This window comes from Pseudochaenichthys georgianus, chromosome 14 (genome assembly GCF_902827115.2).
Source record: "Pseudochaenichthys georgianus chromosome 14, fPseGeo1.2, whole genome shotgun sequence".
NCBI lineage: Eukaryota > Metazoa > Chordata > Actinopteri > Perciformes > Channichthyidae > Pseudochaenichthys > Pseudochaenichthys georgianus.
In genome coordinates, this window is record NC_047516.1 from 40,774,763 (window position 1) to 40,795,402 (window position 20,640).

The 20,640-nt window shown below is 43.8% G+C and overlaps 1 protein-coding gene across 1 annotated transcript; it reads right to left on the reverse strand.

Moving 5' to 3' along the window:
• Nucleotides 1–428: 428 nt before the first annotated feature.
• LOC117457996 (transcription factor Ovo-like 2) lies at nucleotides 429–15,466 on the reverse strand. Its single transcript, XM_034098233.1, has 4 exons — nucleotides 15,367–15,466; nucleotides 14,970–15,196; nucleotides 12,650–12,839; nucleotides 429–751 (listed from the first exon to the last, which is right to left on the reverse strand). The coding sequence occupies exons 1-4, from the start codon at nucleotides 15,464–15,466 to the stop codon at nucleotides 429–431; spliced, it is 840 nt and encodes a 279-aa protein (XP_033954124.1).
• Nucleotides 15,467–20,640: the final 5,174 nt, after the last annotated feature.

Consider the following 20,640-nt stretch of genomic DNA (forward strand, 5'->3'; position numbering starts at 1 on the left):
AGGTAAAAAAAGTTATTTAGCCTTCCCACACCTGAGCCTCACGCGCCGCCGATGCCGCCGCCGATGGGAATACATTCGCGTCCGTTTATGAAGCTGAAGGAGACTCGGCGCGTCACAACTGCACGCCAAAGATAAGATAAGATAACGGATGGAGCTTTATTATTCCCCATGGGGAAATTCAGTTATACCCTGACCAAGCGTTGCTATTGGACGATCAGTGAGACTGTGTTGATTCCTCTTACAATAGAGAAAAACAACAGCAAAGCCAGGGGCAAAGCGGTTTTAGTGCTGATCATGTAAAGGCAGCTTGAGTGAAACTCAAGTTGAATATGACCAGAAAAAAAGTTAAAACTAAAAAAATGGTATTTCAATAATCAAGGACTTATTGAACTTGTACAATACAATGACATGCAGATATAGAATCAACCCTATACATAGTATGCAGGGGTTGAGTACAACAGATAGGGGTTGAGTTTACGTTCTGCAGAAGCAAAACTGCTGTTCTCATGGGCCTGGCGGCGGTAGTACCTACGGAGGGCGGGACTGCCGGGATGGCATTGTCTCACATGATGGAAGTACTCCTCAGGGCGGCTTGAGGTGTACCCACAATCCTCACACACAAAGATCTTTGAGCGTCTCTGGCGGTAGGCATACTGTTGTTGAACGGCGTGAATCTTCCTCATATGGGACTCCAGAGAGCAACGCTGTGTGAAGGCTTTCTCACATAGTTCACACTTGTAGGGACGGATACCTACAGCAGGGGAGACAGAGAGGGTTATTTCTGCATTAGTGCATATTTGTGTATAGGAATGTATAGCTTCAGATTGGCATCAGTGTCTGTTATGTGACAAATCTTGCATGCAAATATCAGCAATGAAAACGCTAACAGTGTCAACCAGGGGGGGTACAGTGTGAGGTGCAGACCCCATTACCTAGCCCAAACACACAAAACATGAACCTGTGTTTATTTTAGTTGACCTATTCTCGTATATTCGTATTTATTAGGAGCTACAGTACAAAATGTTTTGGAAAGAGAGGATCATCAAAAATAATAATAGTTAATTGTATTTTAGTAGTTGAAAGAGAGGTCTAAATAGTGAACAATCAAATGCAACTGTAATGAATGCAAAGGATGTTGTGGGCACATAGTCTAAAAGAGCAGAATTCCCTCCACTGTTATGATCTGAGTTAGACTGCAGCCTAACTTATGCAGCCTTTGCATTCATGGACTGAAGTGTCCACATGGAAGATGCTATGCAACTAGCCATATTTAGTCAACACTGCTGTCCAATGAAGGCTACAGGATAGGGATCAGTAAGCATAATAAGGAGGTTGACAAAAACAGGCACGTCCTTTCTAAAATAATAGACTGTATCAAGTGCTGTGTGCCTTTGAGCTAGACCTGGGGCCTCTACTACGAAGCTGGTTCAACCTAACCTGGATATGTTTGAGTTAGCCGGTTGGCCTAATCCAAAACATACGCGCTCTCGCTAAACGGTACTACGACACGGGTTATCAAGTGGATCGCTCAAGCCAGCCGTGTCCTATCTAGTTAGGTGCGCGTTCACATGAAAGGGGTGGTATTTGGAGCATTCGACCAATCACAAACATGGAGAAGCGTACTGACAGCGCAGCGTCATACTTCCTGAATGAAAAGTGAACTTTAATACTAGTCAAATATGAAGAAGTTAAACTTTAAACATCCATGACTTAAACACTTGATCAGGATCAAAGCCTCAGAGCTGCACCTGCAAGGTGAATACAGCTGGGAACAGAACACGTGTTTGAATGCGTCCATTAACAGGTTTATGATATCACTGCCCGTCTAAAACACGATCTGACTTCAATTACATTTGTCTCGAGTGTTTCGTCAACTTAATGTGTTGCTTAAAATAATACTTCTGCATACAGTATGTGACACTGTGAGTGTTGCACGGCCAGATACGGCTCAGCTGACTCAGATCAGGAGATATATGATACAAACATTATGATGTGATATGATGTGATATGAATGATAATGGGACACATCGACGTCTGCATTACTTATGTTGTGGCAGCTATTTAATTAAGCGTTCTTAACGCTAATGTTATAATAGTCAGATTGCTCTGAAGATGGGAGGTGATATTCTATTAATGTTCACGTTCACACAGTCGGTGATTTTTGCCGGCCGTCTTTCCTGCAACAGCAGCTTTTCTGTATTTCCTTTCTCCTGTAATATGACTTGATCGCTTTAAACTCCGCACACTGAGCTCTGATTGGTCAGCAGGCGGTGCTTTCACTGAGTTGAGCTCTTAGCCTGCAACCTAACCTGGTGCCGACCAGGTTAGCCGCTAAGCATAAGTTACCATGGAGATCTAGCTTGCTAAAAAGAGAACCAGCTTCGTAGGGCCGGAAAGCCGGAGTTTTCCCTGAATTTAGCCGGCTAAGCGAAAATCCTGCTTCGTAGTATACCCCCCTGCATTGTAGCAGGACAGGGGGAAGTAAACACACTCCTCCAGATTCCCTGAGAAAAAGGGGAGTGGCTAATCAAGCCACCCCTGAGAGAAGCTGGAGGAAACCAATCAAGGAAATGATTGGCACCTGTGTGCTGTTAAAAGGAGTACAGCATGTCATTGAACAGAAAGAGAGAGAGAACCAAGAGGAAGTCGGATCTAGCAAGGAAGAAAGTGGATTCTTATGGACTTCATCAGAGAAATCAGGCTAATTTATATGACATATGTTTTGAGTTTGTGTATAAGTTTGCTTACATTTTGGTAGAGCCCCCCTGGAGAAAAATGCACCACTGGTTTCTGTTTGTATTTCCTTTATAAAATAGTCTCTCAATTGTAGATATCTAAAAAAGTCATTATTTTCCAATCCGTATTTCTCTTTAAAATCCACAAAACTCAACATACTTCCACATCGCTGTGATCCCTTTTGTCTCCCACTTTTTAAAGTTGTGATCACCTAGGTTTGGTTTAAACCTATTGGCATAAGCAAACCAGCTCAATATGTTTACTTCCCTTTCTAGTTTGTCCTGTTTAATTAAGTCAAACCAAATATTCAGAGGATGGAGACTTCTTGGATCCATTGAGTCCTGTCGTGCCTTAAATGTTTCAACATTACCAACTAGAGACTGGATTGGGATCCCGGAAACCTTCATCTCAATTTCTTTCCACTTTGCACTACAGTCCTTATCGCACCACTTAATTACTGAACCTCGTTGATTTGGTCGTGCCATACACCCTTTTCCTTGGCCAATTGTAATGCACACAATTTAATTTGCGGTTTCTTACCATTGCATATACATCTAGAGATCATCTTATCCCAAATGTGAAACTTTTCTATGAGAATCTTAATTGGAAGTGATTTGAAGAAATATAGCAGTCTAGGGAATATGTTCATTTTAATTACTTCAATTCTTGAGCTTAGGTCTAGTGTCAAGGTTGTGCATCTCTGAATGTCTTTTTCAATCTGTGAGTGATATGTAATAACTTGTAATCCCAGTCTTGTCAACTCAGCCTAGGACTGATGTGTATGTTGATGTTGATGATGATGATGATGATGATGATGATGATGATGATGATGATGATGATGATGATGATGATGATGATGATGATGAACCTGTTGTTGGTGCTTCCTTTTTAGAACAGAAGGATCAGGCTATATTAGCTACACCTCGAGTTGACGAGGTTTATCATGCAACGCTCCCTAGGTTTGAGCCTTTTTGTCCGGGTAGTTTAGGTTCAAGTAGTGATGGCAGACTGAAGGTTTGTCTTGCCGTCTTCAGCTGGAGGTCCAGGAGAAGGACATGGCGTGTAGAGCAGACTATGAACACAAACTGCAGATTTGCAGGTTTAGAAGCCGAGAAAGAGATCAAGTTGAAGCAGCTTGAAGTCGAAGACCTGAGAATCTCAATGTAAAAACATTTGACATTGCTCACTGTCTGTCCCTCATACAAAAAGTTTGGATGTCAGCAAAAATCATATATCATATATCCCACCCCCCACTTTATTTTGTTCAGTGAGAGAACTGGCGTCTAGCTTGTCCTGCCAGGAACTAAAATCTGCATATTTCCTGTGACCTCAGTTCAGACTTGAGTGGGTATATTGGCCATTTTAATGAGCGCTACGGTCTCTGAGCATATGAGACACACTGGTTCTGTGCTCCCAGTGGGCAGGATGAGCATGGGTGAGAATGTCCATTCTGGGTTAAAGCTCTGTTTTCACTGTCCACTTCTCTTTTCTTAAAGAGTGCCGGGTGAAGTTATTATGCTCTCCCTGTGTGCTGCTAACTTGGTCTACGTCTTCACTCCCTGTCTGTCGCTGACTCGGGGTTAGTGTTGTCACGATACCAACATGTTGGTTGCGATTCAGATTCTTTTTCGATACATTTCTAAAAAAAAGGGAAACAGTCTTAAATGTAATTATTGTGCTTTATTTCACACCAGAACCATAACACAAACTTTTAAACAATGAGAACAATAAATAAAATAGATGAGAATTCGTATTAAATACAATTAATAAATTTCTCACAGACAGGCCTCGTGGTGTCCGTAGGCTTGCCCTCACTGTCAGAGATATCGCTCAAATACATCAACATTTCGCTTCTGGCGTCTTTTTTGTCAACAAGCCGAGGCGCAGCGGCACTTGCACTCCCACTTGCAGCCATGCTTCTCGTTTTCTCACATGCTCTGGCAGCTAGCGCGTGCACGAGAGAGGGGAGGGACTGCAGGCAGGGAGTGGAAGCAGAGCGCTGAACACACACAGCTCTTATTAAAACAGCGCTTTCTCACCGGAGTACTTTTCCCCGTCATTCTTAAAGGGATAGTGGAAATCCGCGAATTTTGGGTTTAACTTATGTATTTTTATTAAAAATAAGCATAATAAACAATTTTTTTTTATTTCATGCGCCTAGTTTCATTTTATTTTCAATTTTACTGCTCCCGACCACGCCCTCTCAATGAAACGAAATACTTCTGGAATCGTCGGGAATCTTCGGGTGATGACGAAAACAAAGGAAGACGGGCACAAACAATGGCGGACATTCAATAGAATTTTCATGTGAATAGCCGACCTTTATTATGGTGAATAGATGTGTTTTGTATGGCTGTAGTGCGACAGCAAATGCAGAGAATGGAGTTTCGACGCATGCGTTTCCAAGAAACCCAGCCATTCGTCGTCAGTGGGTGAAATTTGTTCAGATAACACGGGCAAACTTCACGGAGCCGAAGCTGACAAGTACTTTGGCAGTCGTGTGCTCCCGTCATTTTACTGACGATTGTTTCGAGATTCCTCTGTCTCTAGCTCAAATTGAAAGTGGAATACATAAGAAGTGAGTATTTTATTATGTTTTCTGGCTGATTTAATGCATCATTAGCCTGTACCATTGTGTACAACGCCATTTATTGCCTGTCGATTAGGCGACCGGAGGCCTCGTCATCCGATAATCCGGTACACAGTGTCGAATGTGTACACTACAGTCATCATATAGACATGATAGACTAACAGTACTGTGAGTACAGCCTACACTTGACAGGCAGCCTGGCTAGCCTAGGATTAGGACCCTACTACGTCAAAAGACCGATTGGCTCTAGCTGTATATCATGCTAGTATACAATTCATTTAAATGTATTCATGTAATTAATGCCCATAAGGCTGTTACATATACAATAATAAATGTGACAAGATAATTTATGTGAACCTGACCCTGGTATGTTATGAAATGTACCCTACATGCAGTCATCCTCGGGCATAGCCATAGGCCTACAGTACATGCATGCCAACTTTTGCAATATATAATATAGCGCCTAGCGTGAGCTATGCTTAGGGACCTACCAGTCAAGATTATGTGTGCGTAGGGGTGCATCATCTGGCGCCTGGTCCTGGTCATCCTCACCATTGCCCATGCCGTGAACTAACTCCATCACCTCGGGCTCGGGCTCGGGCTCGAACAAATAAGGACGTAATGGTCCATCATTGGGACGGGTGGCGCAGTGGTCTGTACATCCGATCATTAGATCAAGGGGGAGTGCTGGGGAACTCCAGTTCGAAACCCGCTCCTGCCACTGCGTCAGGCCGTTGTGTCCTTGGGCAAGACACTTCACCCGGATTTGCTCCTGTGGGTATTGTCCACAGTACATGTATAATACCAATGTATACTTGTAAAAGCACCTCGATGACCTCGAGGCGTGAAGATGGACGGTGTGGCACAGTGTGCTGTGCAATGATCATCAGATCAAGGGGTGAAATCCACCGCTGCTGCGTCTGTAAAGACACTTCACCTGAACTTGCTCCTGTGGGTATTGTCCACAGTTTCTGACCATTGCCATGTACCATGTATGATATATGTGTAATGTGTGTATATGTAAAGCGCTTTGAGTCATTGAAGAAGCGCTATAATAAATGTAAGGAATTATTATTATTATCGTCTGGCTCAATATTCTCACCATCGTCGCTTACTGAACCGGATTCAGTTCCTAAAACTACATTTTCGTAAGAAAGCCGAGAGGATGTTTCTGACTCGCTATCATCACTGGATACCTCGTACAATCCTTCTTCTTTGTCTGGTATATTTGCCCTTCCACATTCATTCTGCATAGACGCCATTGTTTGTTATCGTTTCGTCTTCCTGAGTTTTCCTCACTTCCGGTTTGGCTGAATCGATCATTTCGTTTCTAAAAAAGTTTGGGGAAGCTGCAATAAAGTGCTTCTAACATGCGGAAGGCAATTATTATATTTTTTTAATCAGGTGTGATTGTTTTGGTACGTAATTATGCTTGTATATAAGTTAAAACGAAACTATTTGGGGTTCAATTCCCACTATCCCTTTAAAGTACCGATACTAATGAAACGGAGGAATCGTAACGTTTTTAACGGCAGGGTATCGCGGTACCTTTCAAGTATCGGTACACCGTGCAACACTACTCGGGGTCGATCTCAAGTATTTTATTTGTCATTTCCTCGCTCCTCGATCCCCGCTCTTACCGGAAGTTGTTTTTTGTGCGCCATCTTAAAGGTCTCATATTATCAGGGGTGCACATAACTGGTATGCAGGTACGCATGCATGGCAAAATTATGAAATGCGTAACGTCACTTTTGTCACTGCGCGCCTTTGCGTACCTGATAGGTCCTCAAAACAAAACACATATTTCGTCTACACGTGTTTCGTGTCAACACTCAATGGAGTAAACTACTAGACATGTCCAAAAAAACAAAACTATGGCGTTTTGCTCCCTGCTAAAAATCTCCGGACTTTATTGGACTGATTGAACTGAGCCGAGCCGCGCAGGCCATAACCGACGGACCTGTGAAGCTTTTACAGGAGGCAGAGGCTAGATCACCGGATGACAGAGTTATTCACCGTGTGCACAGACGGGGTTGTTGTTTACGTTGGTATGTATGAACAACAGAATTGTACTAAAACTATGTCAACTGTGCCCCGCGCACACACTGGAGAACTGCGCAAATTCAGCTGATCGCAAAGTTCATGCGCTGTGGTCCAGCTGCCACACACACAGGTGCAAACCTACTCATGGTGTTAATGGAAGAGTTTGAAATCAGACAGAGGTGGAAGAAGTACTCAGCTCTTGTGTAGGAATTCATAATGTTACTCAAGTAAAAGTAGAAAAGTATTATCATCAAAATATAGTGAAAGTAGCGACAGTAAAAGTAGTCGTTGTGCAGATTGGTCCATTTCAGAATAATATATATGATATGTTTTATAATGATTGATCATGAAAGTGTTCTCAAAGCTGGTGAAGGTGCAGCTAGTCTGAATGGCTTTGTAGACTGCAGGGTAGCTGGAGGATTTACTCCAGGTGGAACTAAAGTCTGATTCAACACTTGGTTAGATTTCACATCATTCATCCAGATCTGTGAAGTAACTAAAGGTATTAAATACATGTAGTAGAGTAAAAGTACACCATGTACCTCTGAACTGTAGAGGAGAAGAAGAACAAAGTAGCATAACATAGAAATACTCAAGTGAAGTACAAGAATCTCAAAATGTTACTTACGTACAGTACTTGAAGAAGTGTACTTAGTTACTTCCCAGATCTGAAATCAGATATGACATCAAGTCATGTGATCATTTCTTATTATTTGATCCTTCAACTTGGCCTCAGGAAATGCAAGGACTTCACCGTTTTGGAGAAAGCAAATGGGAGGCTTAAACAGAGACAGGGAGGTGCATCTGCAGCGTCTTCTTAATCTACCATGCAAGAAGAGGACCTAGAGGACAGTGAAGGAGACACTGAGGAGGACAGTGAGGAAGACTGCACTTATTAACACCACGCTTTGTGTGGGGTGAGTACCAAACGCTGTCTCCTGGTACTCATCTGAGTAACTCAATAAAAGAGTTATGTGCACCCGTGCCTATTATGCTACTTGTAGGCATATTATGGGTCTCAGATATATAAAAAAACATGTCTATGATGTGTTTTGCTCAAAATACCAAACGGATCATGCATTTTAGACATCCCTCATATCCCTCTATTTCAGGCCCGTTAGAGAACTGCAGGTTTGGGGTCCTTAGTTAAAGAAAAGAGGAGGGGGAGCTAATGCCTGCTCAGAGTTCTACCGGAGATTAGGCTAAATGCTGCTGTGATTAAAGCCATATCATATCATGTTCCAAACCACATCATGGATTATTTCTGAAACAGTATGGAGCTCAAATGCTTTTTCTCTTGAGGGTTTACTACAAGGAGAGTTCCTTTTTTTATTTCCTGCTTTTTTACACATACTCTCTCCAGTACAGCTTAGCTCTGAGCGTTAGCGATGCTAGCTAATGTAAACAAAGACCATATTACATCCAAAACACATCGGGAATTGTTTCTTATAGCAACTTTCTGATAGTGCCGTGGGTCCACATTTCGGATATTGCGTCATATCGGAAGCAAATCTGGATCAGCTCCGTTTTTAGAGATTTTGGCACGGAGGAAAAGAGAGGGTGTTGTTTTCTGACACACCACTCAGTTTAAAAGTGTATGAGTGTGAGAATAAAACGGGGACAGAGCAGGCATGCTGTCAGACGATCAGCTGTGCCGGCGTCATCACAAACGGACGTCGCTTAACGCGACGCTCCGAGGAAAGTACGTCCCATTGCTCTTAAGACACATTTCCTTGCTTCCTCTCCCTTGTTGTGAGCTGCGTCCCACCTCTCTTAACTCCCATCCCTGCGTCCCTCACTTTCGGTATTTACCGTCTCTATGCATCCCTGGTGGGAGGGGCTAAGATGCAAGGAAACCACGAGAAGGGAGAGGAAGCTTCACTCTGCTGTGAAGCATCAGATCAGTGGACGCGCTGCATTGTCCAATCAGTTATCAATACACAGTAAGGGGGCGGGGCAAGTGGCTGAGGATTTCACTGAAGGATGGTCCGGTGGTTCCTCTGTTATCGCTCCTTGCTCCTCGATCCTCCGGCACAAATAAGCGCCATGGGACGCTCCTTAAAGAGCCTGTGACACGGTTTTCCCCCATCATCCAAACCCATCAATTTGAGTACATATTGTCCCCTTGAAAACCGTTACTGAACTGATTTTGGATATTTGTACTTTGATAACCATTAATCTGCCTTCAATGTTGACAATTTTCTGGATCTTCTCGCGGATTCTTCAAGTCCCGCCAAATGATGGGTGACGTCATTGCGGGCACAGCGCTCCAGCTGCACCGTCCAGGATCCCAGCATCTGCATGTAAACCTTTATATATATACAGTCAGATGTAAACGCACGACGGCGCACACAGCAGCAAGCTCAGACAGCGATGACAGGTTAATGTTGAACGTGTCTGAGAGCTCATATGAGGCTGAAGGATCGGTTTATGTTGTATCTTCTAAGTTTAGGAATGAGGTGCGTCAATATGGGCGATCATACGGTCATGTAGCCAGTGGTGGAATGGGACTACAAATCATCCCGGGACTCTCGACCGGCCCACTTCGGTACCGCTAGTAAATTGTCAACGGGGGGAGTGGGGATGTCAGGGGCGGCAGGTGCTGTATATAGTAAATGTAAATATGTAAATATTTGTGTCACTGCATCCTGGTAAAATACAAATATAATGTATAATGTCTGTGTCTTTGACATTAGCGCTGCTAGACACCTGTGCTCTGTACTACGAAGCCAGTTCAACAGACCCTGGATATGTTTGAGTAACAAACAAACTAACAACAACAAACTAACAAACGAGATCTCGCTAAGCGGTCCGACGACGCTGGTTATCAACTCGGTAAATCAAGCCAGGGTTTCTCTCTCCAGCTGAGAGCGCGTTCACGTCTAAGACACTCGTGGATCTGACTTTAATTACATTTGTCTCGAGTGTTTCGTCAACATAATGTGTTAAATAATACTTCTGCATACAGTCTGTGACACTGTGAGTGTTGCACGGCCAGATGAGGCTGGAGAAGCTGACTCAGATAAGGAAATATATGATATATTATGATATTATATGATCGATGATCGACTGATTGATGATGTAATATGAATGATAAGTGCGACACGTCGGCGTCTTCTCTGCATACGGCAGTTTAAACTGTATTTCCTTTATCCTGTAATATGACTTGAGAGATTTAAACTCCGCACACTGAGTTCATCTATTTTCTATAGACACCGGAGGCGGGCAGCGTCAGGTAAAAGAAGTTATTTAGCCTTCACAAACCTGAGCCTCACGCGCCGCCTATGAGGGATGTGCTGGTGACTTATCCGACCGGCCCACTTCGGTACCGGCCCATCGGGATTCGTCCAGTCCGCCACTGCACCCAGCCCACGTAAACTGTCAACGGGGGGAGCCTCGCTGCGGGGAAACGGTGGACCTAGTGTCCCGATCGGAGTGGGAATAATAATAATAATAATCCGTGCATTTTATCCATTAATTTCCCCAACATTGTGGTAAAAAAAACACACGTTTAATCCATGTTGTTGGTGTACTACAACTACAAAAAGCATCGGTTTGTTTTCTCATCAGGAAATGCAGACCGGCTCAAACAAACGATCATTTAATGTATCATATGTTCGCCGAATTGACATGAAAGCACTCATAAATGTAGTTTCATCCACTTGAGTTTACAACCACAAAAATAATCGATTTGTTTTTATATCACATCCGACGGGAGGAAATTCAGCAGCTCTCACTCCCGATTTTTAATCCTAATGTAATCATCATCTGCACCACGATCATTTATGTTTATGTCGCCGAATTGACATGAAAGCACTGACAAATATGAATATACTGTAGTCAGCTTCATTACAGCGTTATTAACGTGCCTAAACTCAGTAATTCACAATTTCTACTCATAAAAACACACTTTGTCCGTGTTTGGCTCTCGAAGCGTTCCCGCATTGACGTCACTTCCGGCTTCCCCCAAAACTTCAAAATGAGTGAAGGAATTTCCCCGCGATGTTCGAAATTATTGATATTTAACGGAACGGTATCGCTTTTTCTTTTTTAAACTGACGGTTCGAGATTACTAGTAGCCCAATATTTCATTGCACAACAGTTGTTGGGATGGTGTCACAGGCTCTTTAAGTTGGCACACAAAAATCAACTTCCGGTGAGAGCAACGACCGAGGAGCAAGGAAATTACAAATAAGAGACTTGAGATAGACCCTTAAGCGATTGGGACGTCCTTCAACATGCTGTGTTCCGAGTCAAGTCATGGAGGAGAGAGGAGTCAAGCAGGCAGATTGGGATGTTACGTTGGGTCACCATACCCAAATACGTCACTATACCAAGAAGCAAACAATGGAAAAAGAGAATGTCCAAGGAGGCGCTCTGGGGCAGCACACAGGTCTTCTCTGTGTCAGAGGTTTACTCGCTACAGGGTGCACTCTGAGGGTTTGACTCTGCAGACCGTGCACATGCAGAACAAGCTACATAACAACAAGGGGACGGGTCAGAACCAGAAAAGCATGACATGGGACCTTTAAATACTGTACAACCTCATCTATACAATCATTTCTGTCATTATTATTTGATTACACAAGTATTGGGCTTTTGTTTTCCTTTAATCCAAAGGTGGTGCTGCTAGATTTGACTTAATGAAGATTAAGTCATGCTTAAAAATACTAATAGTAAAATATAATAATTTTGAATTACTTTGGATGTTGATGAATAGTCCTTCTGATCTTCCTGTTCTTTTTTAAGCTGATGCAACTATTAAATGTATTGTCAGCTATTATAAACCCCTTTTTATGATTTGATGAATACTTATAATTGTACTAATAATAATTATAGTTAATATATGGTAATAACCAGACTTCCTCATACCAGAACCACGTCATTTTTTTAAGCAGCATAAAAATTAAACAGATAAATAAAGGTAATTTCATTATACTTAAAGCCTAAATATTTAGTCTTAGTTTGTAGTTTTTCAACGTTTATTTGTGTTTCTGATAAATAATGTGAAAAAGTGACACAAAAAGGTGTGTGTGTGCGTGTCTGTCTGTCTGTCTGTCTGTCTGTCTGTCTGTCTGTCTGTCTGTCTGTCTGTCTGTCTGTCTGTCTGTCTGTCTGTCTGTGTGTGTGTGTGTGTGTGTGTGTGTGTGTGTGTGTGTGTGTGTGTGTGTGTGTGTGTGTGTGTGTGTGTGTGTGTGTGTGTGTGTGTGTGTGTGTGTGTGTGTGTGTGTGCGTGTGTGTGTGTGCGTGTGTGTGTGTGTGTGTGTAAGACTGACCGACCTGTGTGTGTTCGCATATGTCTCTTGAGGTCGAAAGTATCATTGAATCCTTTCCCGCAGAATCGACATGGATGTCTCTTCACCAGGCTGTGGCACTTCAGGTGACGGGTCAACATGCGCTGCAGGGGGAATATCTTGTGGCACACTGAACACATAAAATCTCCTGAGCCAGGGGAAGCACGGGGACGGGGCTGGTGGACAGAGAAAAACTATTTATAATGTAAACAGTTATCAATTCACAGTATGTCCAATGTTTTTCTGCCATTGTTTTCAGTTACTGCACTCAGACGTTTAAGTAACAGGAGGGCAGCACATCGAGGTGACCTTAACTAGGATCCAAGTGGGCTGAAGGTGGAAGCTCATTCTGAGCCTCTCTGCTACCCATCCCGATTCTTCTGAGCACTCCAACTCTATTCTCTTACACTGACCTTTAAGCTGCCCTTCAAATCCCACGATCACCAAAGCAGATACTTGACGGCTAAACACAGAACTGCCCCATTCAGTTGTCAAGTATTTAACATGGCTGATCTAACTCAAACTATAAAGGCCACTAAAGAGTTTCTTTATTTCACACAATGTACACCTTTCCCATGATCCATTGGAGCTTATAGTGACCTTGAATACTATCCTGAATACAACCAAGTAAAGAGGAGATATCCACACCGCGTCCCGGCCTCATGCCCACATCGTACAGCTTGGTCTCACCTTTAGTGGCTGGCCCAACTAGCTTGATAGGTAACCACTATCACTGTATATTTGAATGTGCACATGAATGTAAGAAATCAGACCAGTCGACAAGGTAATCAGGTGTGCATCTTTTCAATAACTAGTGTTTTGGTGAATCTTCAGAAATCAAAATACATCTGGAGCATTTCTATGCAGCCATGTCTTGCTGGTGCAGGAGCAGTCTGCAGGCAAGCAGGCTGGCAATCAGGGTTGTCAAAAAAAACGTTTGTATCCAGCTTGGTAGAAAATGTATGAGAGAGAGCTTAACATGAGCTTCCTGGCATGTCAGTTTCAGAGCTGTTGCCTGTAGGGGGAGCTCTCTTCCACTTCCCACACCAAAGGATCAGGGAACAGGACAGGCTCAATAGTTCCTCTCAACAAAGTTCTCCTGAGTCTATTCAGAAACAACAAGAGAAACATATACCCTTTTCCACTGAAATAAGTTCCGTTCTTGTGGGTCCCAAGTTTTCACCAATCAAAACCCTGTATGAGCCACATCATCACGGCACCGCACGTTGCTACATTTCTCAGCAACAACATCCTAAATGACAAGAATGGCAGACTGCGGCGGAGCTGATCTGGAGTTGCTCTTATGAAGCCAGGTTGAATTGAATTGGGTGTCCATTAAAAGTATGGCGGAAACATTGACATGTTGTCATACATATGCCTGGCTAATGCCTGGCATAAATATATGTGCGTGGTCTCAACTCTACTGATTCTATAATGATTTGGAAGTAGTAAGAACTGTTATTGCTCAGGTAATTTCGCATTTGACTCTGTCGGGACCCTCTTATGTAAGCGGTTCTTGGTTTCAGCCCAGCAGATTGTTGGTTCCAAATGTGAACCACTTTTCAGAAACCGAAAGCCGGACCGCTGCAGTGGAAACACCAAAAACCGGTTCTGGAACAGCTTTGGTGGAAAAGGAGTAACAGATACGGATAAGGATGGCCCCTCTTGATGTTCTGCTCAATCTCACCACTATCCTGTCAATCAGTTCTACCTTTCCCATCCTCCTAGGTAGCACGGACGTCATATCATGTAACCTAGCTGGACTTCACACTCCCAATCAGAATTAAATAATACAGAGGTCTTTTTTAACACAAAACCCTCCAACTAACTGCTCCCTGGCGCCGAACAAACCGGCAGCTCCGACAACTGTCCATACATCAGCTGAATGCATGTGTTTGTATATGTATTCACACCTAATGTGTCCTGCTGGTCCTGTGCTGTGCATGTGTGTATTACAGCCGACTGAACACCTGCATTTCCCCTTGGGGATACATTAGAAGTTCATCTTTGCTTGCTTGCTGTGATTTATGTTCGGTAGTTTATCTTACTAGAATCTGTAAATGGTACCATAACACATCATACTAAATAAACTGCTGCCACCATGGATTCCCTCTACAAGTTTGCCCCTCCAGTCAATGTCCTCTCGTCAGCCCTGATGGTGTCGTTCCAGGCTCTCAGCGTACCTATTCACAGCAGTCATTAACTAAGTTATCCATGGCAGCACACAGTTAAAGGGCCAACATTAGGGTCACCCGTCTTATATAAAAGACCAGTAGAGCTTGTTGTGTAATGTGAGTGAGACTTACCTTTGCTCTGCTGACCAGTGTCAGCGTGCTGGGATGGTAGAAGGAGCCTTGTAGCATAAGTGTGGACAAGTCATGCCTGCTGTCAGCCCCTGGTGCTCCTGGTCCTGCTAGAGGTACTGACTCTCTCAGTCCAGCTGCTCCTGTGGGGGGGGCTACTGACTGATGCACAGCTGCATGCTGTTGGGTGTCAGGACTGCACAATATCGGCTCCATAACAATTGTACTCACTTTAAAAAGGGATACAAACATTTGTTTAGCTATACAAGTACATCAACAAGGTCAAAAGACTAACTTCAGAAAAACGTATATATATATATATATATATATATATATACATACACAGTACATGTCACTGCTTAGAGCACAAACTATATTTTACGGTACTTTGAATTCTTACCTACTGTATTCTCTTGTTTCCACTCAAGCTGTTCCGGCTCTTTCCATTGCCAAGCTCCAAATGGCCCGCGTTTCTTTTTTACAAGGAAAGACCTCGGCATCCTTTGGATTCTCTTTCTTCTCCCTTATCTTAGTCCTATTTCTCCTTTACTTCTGATGATCTGTTTCTCTGATCTAGATTCAGCCTCTGATGCTCTCATCAGCACTGCTATAGATGTATGGACCAACCTCCACGTATCTCCAGTCCTTACATTCAAACGGTATCAATTGAAATCCTGCAGGTACAGAATCACAGTACTCATTTCCATACCATCGTACCAGACGAGTGGTGAAGGTGAGGAGCGCTGTGGAGGGGGGAGGGAGGTAGCAGGCTTGTTGTTTTGCCTGGAGTACACCTGTGTTGACTGTGAGCATGCTCCACTTTCACTTGGCCCCCACTGGTTTTGCATGGCAGGCAGTGAGAATCCGGGGCGCTTCGCATTCAAGTGGCCCTTGCAATGCAAATTCCTGAGCTGGACCAAGCCCTAGCCCCAGACAAAGGGCACGGTCTGAGTAACAGGAACACGTACAGAGGAGCCACAGCTTTCACTGCTAGTTAAAGAAGCCCTTTCTCTCCTTTTCTAAGCTCCACTTGCAGTTGTTTGGTGGGATTACAGAGTGTCTCAATGCACACAAAGCCATTCAAACACACATCCACCAACCTGCCGACCATTGACTGTGTTCAAACATGAACATCCATGATGGTACTCTGGGGGTAAGCAGCAGCCCCTGCTATAAAAGAACACCATGTTTAGCAACATGTTACTTGAGAAATAGTAAGCTGCACAACATGTTCTAATTAAGACTGAATGAACAGCGTCATCTAATTTCACTGGACTCTGCACGGCAAACACAAATTCAGCTGGAGACTAAACCCCATCATGCAAATAACAATAGAGGACACTCCAAGAAGATCAGGAGGATCCTATGGTACAAACTATACATGAGGTGTGAAAAGCTGTCACTGCAACTCAATTCATTATAAAAGCCCAGACATGAAATGTGTCAAAACATATTAAATCATAACACATCTTTGCTTAAAACTAATTAATGTTTAAAAAACTATAAAAGTACTTTTCCAATCCAGACAAGCCTTATTTTTCCAACCACTTTGTTTACAATGTTACATGAACCAATTCAATTTGAGATTATTTCATATCATCTTTTTTATTATAAGTATTACCTTCCACCACATTCAAAACGATGTTTACTAATCATTTATATGATGTCGTTCTACTGAAAGCACCTCTCACATACTTTGACGAGCTTACCACAACTCCGTACAAATGCTATTACAAAATATAAATTTTTAAGAAAGAAAACATGTTTTTATTAATAACACAAGGGAAATTGTATTTGTTTCCTCGGTTGTTATTACATTTGAGCACTCAAATCTGGAAAGGGTGTCTCTCATCTTCTGCAACATGAGATCACTGGCTAAGCAAAGGAACACGCTAACGGTGTTAGCAACGACTTAGCAGGACAACCTGGAGGGTAGTTGACCGTGCTCTGCGGAAACATAACTCCACCAGGACAAACCTGACGACAACATGTCCATCAAACTGGGGACTGTTTGGGCTGAAAGTGCTTCATCGTGAGCCTGAGTCTTCATCGTGAGCCTGAGTCTTCATCGTGAGCCTGAGTCTTCATCGTGAGCCGGAGTCTTCATCGTGAGCCTGAGTCTTCATCGTGAGCCTGAGTCTTCATCGTGAGCCTGAGTCTTCACCGTGAGCCTGAGTCTTCATCGTGAGCCTGAGTCTTCATCGTGAGCCGGAGTCTTCATCGTGAGCCTGAGTCTTCATCATGAGCCTGAGTCTTCATCATGAGCCTGAGTCTTCATCATGAGCCTGAGTCTTCATCATGTCTTCATCATGAGCCTGAGTCTTCATCAAGAGCCTGAGTCTTCCTCATGAGCCTGAGTCTTCATCATGTCTTCCTCATGAGCCTGAGTCTTCCTCATGAGCCTGAGTCTTCATCATGTCTTCATCATGAGCCTGAGTCTTCCTCATGTCTTCATCATGTCTTCATCATGTCTTCATCATGAGCCTGAGTCTTCATCAAGAGCCTGAGTCTTCCTCATGAGCCTGAGTCTTCCTCATGAGCCTGAGTCTTCATCAAGAGCCTGAGTCTTCATCAAGAGCCTGAGTCTTCCTCATGAGCCTGAGTCTTCATCATGAGCCTGAGTCTTCATCATGAGCCCGAGTCTTCATCATGAGCCCGAGTCTTCATCATGAGCCTGAGTCTTCATCATGTCTTCATCATGAGCCTGAGTCTTCATCATGAGCCTGAGTCTTCATCATGTCTTCATCATGAGCATGAGTCTTCATCGTGAGCCTGAGTCTTCATCGTGAGCCTGAGTCTTCATCGTGAGCCTGAGTCTTCATCATGAGCCTGAGTCTTCATCATGTCTTCATCATGAGCATGAGTCTTCATCGTGAGCCTGAGTCTTCATCGTGAGCCTGAGTCTTCATCGTGAGCCTGAGTATTCATCATGAGCCTGAGTCTTCATCATGCGCCTGAGTCTTCATCATGAGCCTGAGTCTTCATCATGAGCCTGAGTCTTCATCATGAGCCTGAGTCTTCCTCATGAGCCTGAGTCTTCATCATGTCTTCATCATGTCTTCATCATGAGCCTGAGTCTTCCTCATGAGCCTGAGTATTCATCATGAGCCTGAATCTTCATCATGTCTTCATCATGAGCCTGAGTCTTCATCATGAGCCTGAGTCTTCATCATGAGCCTGAGTCTTCCTCATGAGCCTGAATCTTCATCATGTCTTCATCATGAGCCTGAGTCTTCATCATGAACCTGAGTCTTCATCATGTCTTCATCATGAGCATGAGTCTTCATCATGAGCCTGAGTCTTCATCGTGAGCCTGAGTCTTCATCATGTCTTCATCATGAGCCTGAGTCTTCATCATGAGCCTGAGTCTTCATCATGCGCCTGAGTCTTCATCATGAGCCTGAGTCTTCATCATGAGCCTGAATCTTCATCATGAGCCTGAGTCTTCCTCATGAGCCTGAGTCTTCATCATGAGCCTGAATCTTCATCATGTCTTCATCATGAGCCTGAGTCTTCATCATGAGCCTGAGTCTTCATCATGTCTTCATCATGAGCATGAGTCTTCATCGTGAGCCTGAGTCTTCATCGTGAGCCTGAGTCTTCATCGTGAGCCTGAGTCTTCATCATGAGCCTGAGTCTTCATCATGTCTTCATCATGAGCATGAGTCTTCATCGTGAGCCTGAGTCTTCATCGTGAGCCTGAGTCTTCATCGTGAGCCTGAGTATTCATCATGAGCCTGAGTCTTCATCATGCGCCTGAGTCTTCATCATGAGCCTGAGTCTTCATCATGAGCCTGAGTCTTCATCATGAGCCTGAGTCTTCCTCATGAGCCTGAGTCTTCATCATGTCTTCATCATGTCTTCATCATGAGCCTGAGTCTTCCTCATGAGCCTGAGTCTTCATCATGAGCCTGAATCTTCATCATGTCTTCATCATGAGCCTGAGTCTTCATCATGAGCCTGAGTCTTCATCATGAGCCTGAGTCTTCCTCATGAGCCTGAATCTTCATCATGTCTTCATCATGAGCCTGAGTCTTCATCATGAACCTGAGTCTTCATCATGTCTTCATCATGAGCATGAGTCTTCATCATGAGCCTGAGTCTTCATCGTGAGCCTGAGTCTTCATCATGTCTTCATCATGAGCCTGAGTCTTCATCATGAGCCTGAGTCTTCATCATGCGCCTGAGTCTTCATCATGAGCCTGAGTCTTCATCATGAGCCTGAATCTTCATCATGAGCCTGAGTCTTCCTCATGAGCCTGAGTCTTCATCATGAGCCTGAATCTTCATCATGTCTTCATCATGAGCCTGAGTCTTCATCAAGAGCCTGAGTCTTCCTAATGAGCCTGAGTCTTCATCATGAGCCTGAGTCTTCATCATGAGCCTGAGTCTTCATCATGAGCCTGAGTCTTAATCATGAGCCTGAGTCTTCATCATGAGCCTGAGTCTTCCTCGTGAGCCTGAGTCTTCATCATGTCTTCCTCATGAGCCTGAGTCTTCATCATGTCTTCATCATGAGCCTGAGTCTTCCTCATGAGCCTGAGTCTTCATCATGTCTTCATCATGAGCCGGAGTCTTCCTCATGAGCCGGAGTCTTCACCATGTCTTCATCATGAGCCTGAGTCTTCACCATGTATTCATCATGATCCTGAGTCTTCATCATGTCTTCATCATGAGCCTGAGTCTTCATCATGTCTTCACCATGAGCCTGAGTCTTCATCATGAGCCTGAGTCTTCATCATGTCTTCATCATGAGCCTGAGTCTTCCTCATGAGCCTGAGTCTTCATCATGTCTTCATCATGAGCCGGAGTCTTCCTCATGAGCCGGAGTCTTCACCATGTCTTCATCATGAGCCTGAGTCTTCATCGTGAGCCTGAGTCTTCATCATGTCTTCATCATGAGCCGGAGTCTTCACCATTGATACGATGGGCTCGTAAGAACTCAGATGCTCGATTCTGTTGCTTAGTAATAGTCTTTATTGGACAGAAACCAAAGCTATCAATGACTTCTAGGTTCTACTAGGACTCTCCATGGAATCACTAGGTTCTACTAGGTACTGTAATATCGTTCTCTGGTAAACAGGCATGGATCTAACGATAACACAAAACGAACCAACACCAGACAAAGGGAGAGAAGGACTAAATATACATATTAGGTAATGGGACACAGGTGGACACAATCAGGGGCGGGAACAACAATCAGTCTAGCAGGTGCCACACGGACAGGAAGTGCCGACACCTGGAGAGAGAGAGAGTATAGTAATTATCAACAGACCGATAGACAAGACACTAAAACACAACAGCATACAGCATACTAGCACTAAACCCTGACAGTACCCCCCCTTTTACGGACGGCTCCAGACGTCCCTGAATAGTGAGACCGTAATCTGTCAAAATCTGTGATAAGGGACTTGTCGACAATGAAGCTGCCCGGGATCCAGCATCTTTCCTCTATTCCATACCCTACCCAGTCGACCAGGAACTGTCTCCCTCTACCCCGCTTTCTTTCTGACAGAATCTTTTTGACTGTATAGACGATACCTCCGTCGATGACCCGGGGAGGTGGAGGTGGTGTGGAGGGGGGAACCAGTCTGCTCTCTAAAACTGGTTTCAGCTTGCTGACATGGAACGTGGGGTGGACCTTGAGGGACTTTGGGAGACATAGGCGAACAGC

Excerpts from the sequence above, each read along its gene's own strand:
- LOC117457996 (XM_034098233.1), bottom strand. The coding sequence starts at position 15,466 with ATGCCGAGGTCTTTCCTTGTAAAAAAGAAACGCGGGCCATTTGGAGCT. Across the intron at positions 12,840-14,969 it reads CACTGGTCAGCAGAGCAAAG|CCCCGTCCCCGTGCTTCCCC; the intron begins GTAAGTCTCACT and ends TCTGTCCACCAG. Across the intron at positions 752-12,649 it reads ACATATGCGAACACACACAG|GTATCCGTCCCTACAAGTGT; the intron begins GTCGGTCAGTCT and ends CCCCTGCTGTAG.